At 36.0% G+C, this 5015-nt stretch overlaps 1 protein-coding gene across 1 annotated transcript; it reads right to left on the bottom strand.

The window, feature by feature from the left end:
• Positions 1-1430: 1430 nt before the first annotated feature.
• LOC104104296 (stromal cell-derived factor 2-like protein) lies at positions 1431-4777 on the bottom strand. Its single transcript, XM_009612348.4, has 6 exons — positions 4212-4777; positions 3800-3940; positions 3551-3685; positions 2171-2220; positions 1932-2061; positions 1431-1823 (listed from the first exon to the last, which is right to left on the bottom strand). Exons 1-6 carry the CDS (start codon positions 4308-4310, stop codon positions 1740-1742), a joined length of 639 nt encoding a protein of 212 aa, XP_009610643.1. The 5' UTR covers positions 4311-4777; the 3' UTR covers positions 1431-1739.
• Positions 4778-5015: the final 238 nt, after the last annotated feature.

Raw genomic sequence — 5015 nt, 5'->3', positions numbered from 1 at the left:
ATAGGCGTCTTCATTCTTAACTAGTTAATTTATACGGAAAAGGTCCAAATATGCCATTGTACTATATAAAATTGAGCATATTTGCCCTTCGTTAATACTTTAACTCAAGAATGCCTTTACCGTCACATAGTTGGTCCATATATGCCCTTAAAGTCATACAGTTAACCCATATATGCTCTTTTCGAAACGGAATCCACCCAAACTAATTAGCTCTTTCGTTAATTGTATTAAAGTGTATTCCAAACACTATTTCCTTTTTATTAGCACTTTTTTTCTTTACCTTTCTCTTTTCTTTCTTCTTTTTTCTTTTCTTCTCTTTTTTTTTTCTTTTTCTTTCTCCCTTATCCGATTTCCTCCATTGATGATGTCTTCTCCATTTTCGTCACCAATTTCACTTGACAAAACTCATGAATTCCAATTACTAAAAAAATTCTCCATAAGAATATTTTTAATAGATCATATGTTTGTCAATTTTGTAATTTTTACTGAACATATATTTAGTTCTAAATAAATTTAACAAAGTAAGATTGAAATAATATTTATGTAACAAAAAACTCGAAAAATCCAACAAAACCGAACAATCCAAACCGATATAATTGGTTTGGTTTGTTTTGGTTTTGATAAAAACCGAACCAACTCGTTCCATGTACACCCCTAATTTACATAGTTAATAAAAAAAATAGAAAATGTCCAGCCGAAAAAAGATGAAAAAAAACTAATAACTCAAATTTATAACACTAGAACTTGAACTCTGGGCTTTTAATCATTATATTATCTTTCTGGAAACATTTTAAATGCTTTGGTCTTTTGAGTATTTTTAAAGATTGAGATGTTTTTATTATTTTAAAGTTTAAACCATAATTTTTGGAACAATTTAATTTCGTTTATTTAGAGGACCAGTGAAATTGGAACTTGATTACCTTATGGGAGAATTTTTTTTAGTAATTGGAATTCATGAGTTTTGTCAAGTGAAATTGGCACGAAAATGGAGAAGAGATCAGCAATGGAGGAAATCGAATAAGGGAGAAAGAAAAAGGAAAAAAAAAAAGAAAACAAAAGAAAAAAGAAGAAAGAAAAGAGAAAGGTAAAGAAAAAAAGTACTAATAAAAAGGAAATAGTATTTGTAATACACTTTAATATAATTAACGAAAGAGTTACTTAATTTGGGTGAATTCCATTTCGAAAAATGGCATCTATGGGCCAACTGTGTGACTCTAAAGGCATATATGGACCAACTATGTGACGGTAAGGGCATTCTTGAGTTAAAGTATTAACAAAGGACAAATGTGCTCAATTTCGCATAGTACAAGAGCATATTTGGACATTTTCCATAATTTATATAACTAGCCTTCCTAACTACTTGAAAAGCTAGAATCATGACCAAAAAATTAATAATTCCGAAGCGCCCAAGAGGTAAAAGGATATAGAGGTTTTACGTTTAACTCTTTCTAATTATTGATCCAAGATCGAGAAGGGAGGAATTATCACTCAATTGTTACTATTTGCAACTGCAACTTTGCTAAAAAGAACAGCACAAAGTACTATAGTAAAAGATTGAGTACACTTGTAATTAGACCGCCTCTACCGATAAAATTCAGCTAACATGCTGTTAGAAAATGCTTCTATTAAGTGAGGATGACAATGAACAAAGATGCAGTACTCAGAGCCATCTCCCATATGAGACGAAAAGCAGAAGAAAATTGTTATGCGATCCAGAGGACTGACGCCATCAACAATCTTTACTTGCTTTCATTAACTGGGAAGTAGACACCCTCTGCTGCCAACCAAACATTATCTGGACGTTTTTCCTTCACACCGCAAACCTGCATATATGGAGATATTAAGGTTATCAATGCGGCAGAAGAAAAATACTAGACAGGTTAACTATGAAATACAGAACTCTCAGGATGCAAGTACAATGTTGAGCTCACCTCTTGCTGACCCCCAGCAATTCGGGTGTATTTCTTGTCATGACTGTGAAGATAACCAGCAGTGTCCACGTGTTGAAGCCTGATTCTTTGGTCTTGCCTCCAAGTTTTACCAATGCCCTCAATTTCAAGTCTAGCAAGGGGAGAAAGAAGAAACAGATCAAACAAAGAGGCGGTGGTGGTCAGTAAAAGATGGAGGCAACAAATGTCAGACTGAATTTAAAAGGATGAACCAGACTTACTTCCAATAATCCCCAGTATCAGATTCATTGTCATCACCGAAACAGCTCACCTGCAAAATTCCACCAATTACTTTCAGCTGGAAAACATCAGAGAAACTAACATTCAATAGCATTTATTTATTTTTGCTGAGATGGTAACAGTTATTGATAGCAGTTGTTGATATCAAAAAATACAACAAAAAGGATGTAGCTGAGACATCAGAAAACTACAGCTTATGTGACTAAATAGGGAGCATCAAAGGGGCATCTTAAATTATAGTAGGCACTGCCAATCCCACTCCACCCCCCACCCCCAAAAAAAAATTAAAAAAAATAAGAGCACATAACCATACTGTCCTTTGCTTGCAGCTATCATCAGCACCTTGGGTTCGTTACTGGGTTCGTTGTTGTTGTTGTTGTTGTTGATAAGCAACTAAGCTTCCAATTTACTTTCCAAGGATAAAATTCGTATGTAATTTTGGTAAGTTAGGAGTTCTAACCATACACAGACAGACTTATGAACACATTTGCATAATGGCAAGCCTAATATTAGTGTTAACACCATCTGAGTGTAATCTATCAACTTGGTCATTCATCAAACAGAAAATATAATACATTCATTTGGTGATGTTACTAAGGAGGAACAAAAATGCATATTTTCCAATATGTGCTAGGGACCAACATAGGGGAAATAATTGTCACCTTTGGTTGTTCAATAGAGTACGATATACCTAGCGTCATAACTCACAACACAGAACCCATGCAGCAAATAAACAATATATGGGCATTATCGCAGCGTAAACCAAAGAAAAGGTTTGACTTTCAATTCGTGATGGGAGTTTCTGATAAATGGCAACATGCAACAATATAGAGAAACTTTTCTTTCAAAAACTAGATGTTCAAATAATCATGACGGCATAATCATAATTACGCTGCATCAAAATGAGAATTCATCTGCTGATGCCTTTTTGTTACTTTAATAGTTCCATTAGTCCAGGGCATTCTCCATTTTGGTTATTGAAGCACCTTCTATCCTACTTTACTTTTTTCCATAATAGTGAAATGGCATATTCTATCTGTTGATGAATCTAAAACACTAAAACTAAGGACAAATGCAGGTAGAAATTTCTGAGCATGATTAAACACCAGATATGTTATGCTCATATGTAAAAGGATAACAACTTTCTGATATTTCCTCTTCATTAAAAATAATTTGAGCACCAAGTGCTAGATGAACATGAAAACCATACTAAAATTGTCCATGGTTGCTTCTTATACCCAAAATATAACTCCAAAATTTAGAAGGTTCATGGATTAACTAAAACTCAAAACGTGCTATCTACATTCCAGATGGACGAAGTATCATGTAACTGATAAAAAGAAATAAACCAGCCTACGAACCTCCATATTCCCTGAAATGGGAGATGCATGCAAATGGCTGTGCAGCCATCTCCTGGTCTTCATATGCTGCAGCCTGATGATGCTTCCACTCTTAATAGGATCACCTTGCTTCGATGAGTCAGTACTCCTAACAATCTGGTGAGAGATCACAGATCAATTAGAACAACCAAATCTAATGAAGTTAACACGTGTTGAAGTAAAATGCAAGAAGATAACACTTCAAAGAGTCAAGACAATCATCTAACATACCCAGTAGCTGTTAGCATCATCTACACCAGGAAATCCAGTGACCGACTGCTGCCCACTGCCCGAACCATATGGCACATCGTGTGAATGCAACCGAAATTTCGTCTTCTCGTGCATCAACTTAATCGTGGATCCATATGTAATCTACGAAAACATAATCAACATCGTTTTTAGAATCAAAACATAAATACTGCACATTATCATTAGGTAATCTTAAACATAGATCCAGGTACGCCTAATATTCTAACAACTAAGACAAATGACGAAACCGCATACAACAAGCTATAAAATTAAAACCTAAATTAGAGCAATGTCTTTTTGATGACCTAATTTAAATTATATCAGTCAGAACAAATTTAAATACATATTGCGCTTCGTATGAAGGATAATAGCATTGTGAAAAATATTTGATTACCTGTACGCCTTCAGAGGCAGCGGAAACCGGCGAGGCCGTGTAATCAGAGTCGAGGGTGAGAAAAAGGAAGATAGCGAGGGCAAAGAAGGAAATTGCCATTAGAAGTAGCAATACTATGAACCAGGTTCTTTGCCAAAAAGGAAGATCGAGATCTGATTCGGATGTTTGACCTAAGGATTCTTTGAGCAGTATTCTTTTCGGGCCCGATGCTACAGCTTGACTCAAAGTCGACGGCGGTGCTGATTTCCTTCGAGTAAGAGTTTGATGCTGGTGTTGTTGTTGTTGGCCTGAGGGAGCCACGATGAAGCTCTTTGCGGATGCCCGGTGGAGCTCCGACGATGTTCCGTTTATGAGTTGAAATGAAATTTCAAGCGGATTTGTATTTTCCTCCTAATCTCCGATGATGTTGATGATCCTTGTGCGCTTGGGTCGATGCAGGAGTCTTTTTTAGTGTTGGGATGTCAGCAGCCCGAGCAAATCGATTTTCTCCACGTGGAATTATTGATGACTTGGCCGGTTTTGGTTGGAAGAGCAGTTTGTTCTCTACGTGTCCGTGAAGACTAACTGAACCCGTCGACACGGACCGTTTTATAGGCTTAAGGTAGGTCTAGGAAACAATTAGAGAAAAATAGGGAAATTTTCATTAGTGTAGAAGGGCTAATTCTCTCAACAACAACCAAAAAAAAAAAAAATTACTGTTTTCCCACGAGAGTGCAGGGTAAGATTTATGCAGTCTTACCCCTATTCCTGGAAGGGCAGAGCGGTTGTTAATTGCAACAAGTAGTAATAACAGTAATATGAAAT

This window comes from Nicotiana tomentosiformis, chromosome 3 (genome assembly GCF_000390325.3).
Source record: "Nicotiana tomentosiformis chromosome 3, ASM39032v3, whole genome shotgun sequence".
Lineage (NCBI taxonomy): Eukaryota > Viridiplantae > Streptophyta > Magnoliopsida > Solanales > Solanaceae > Nicotiana > Nicotiana tomentosiformis.
Note: the sequence above shows the minus strand (reverse complement) of the source record. Positions and strands in the feature narration are given on the sequence as shown.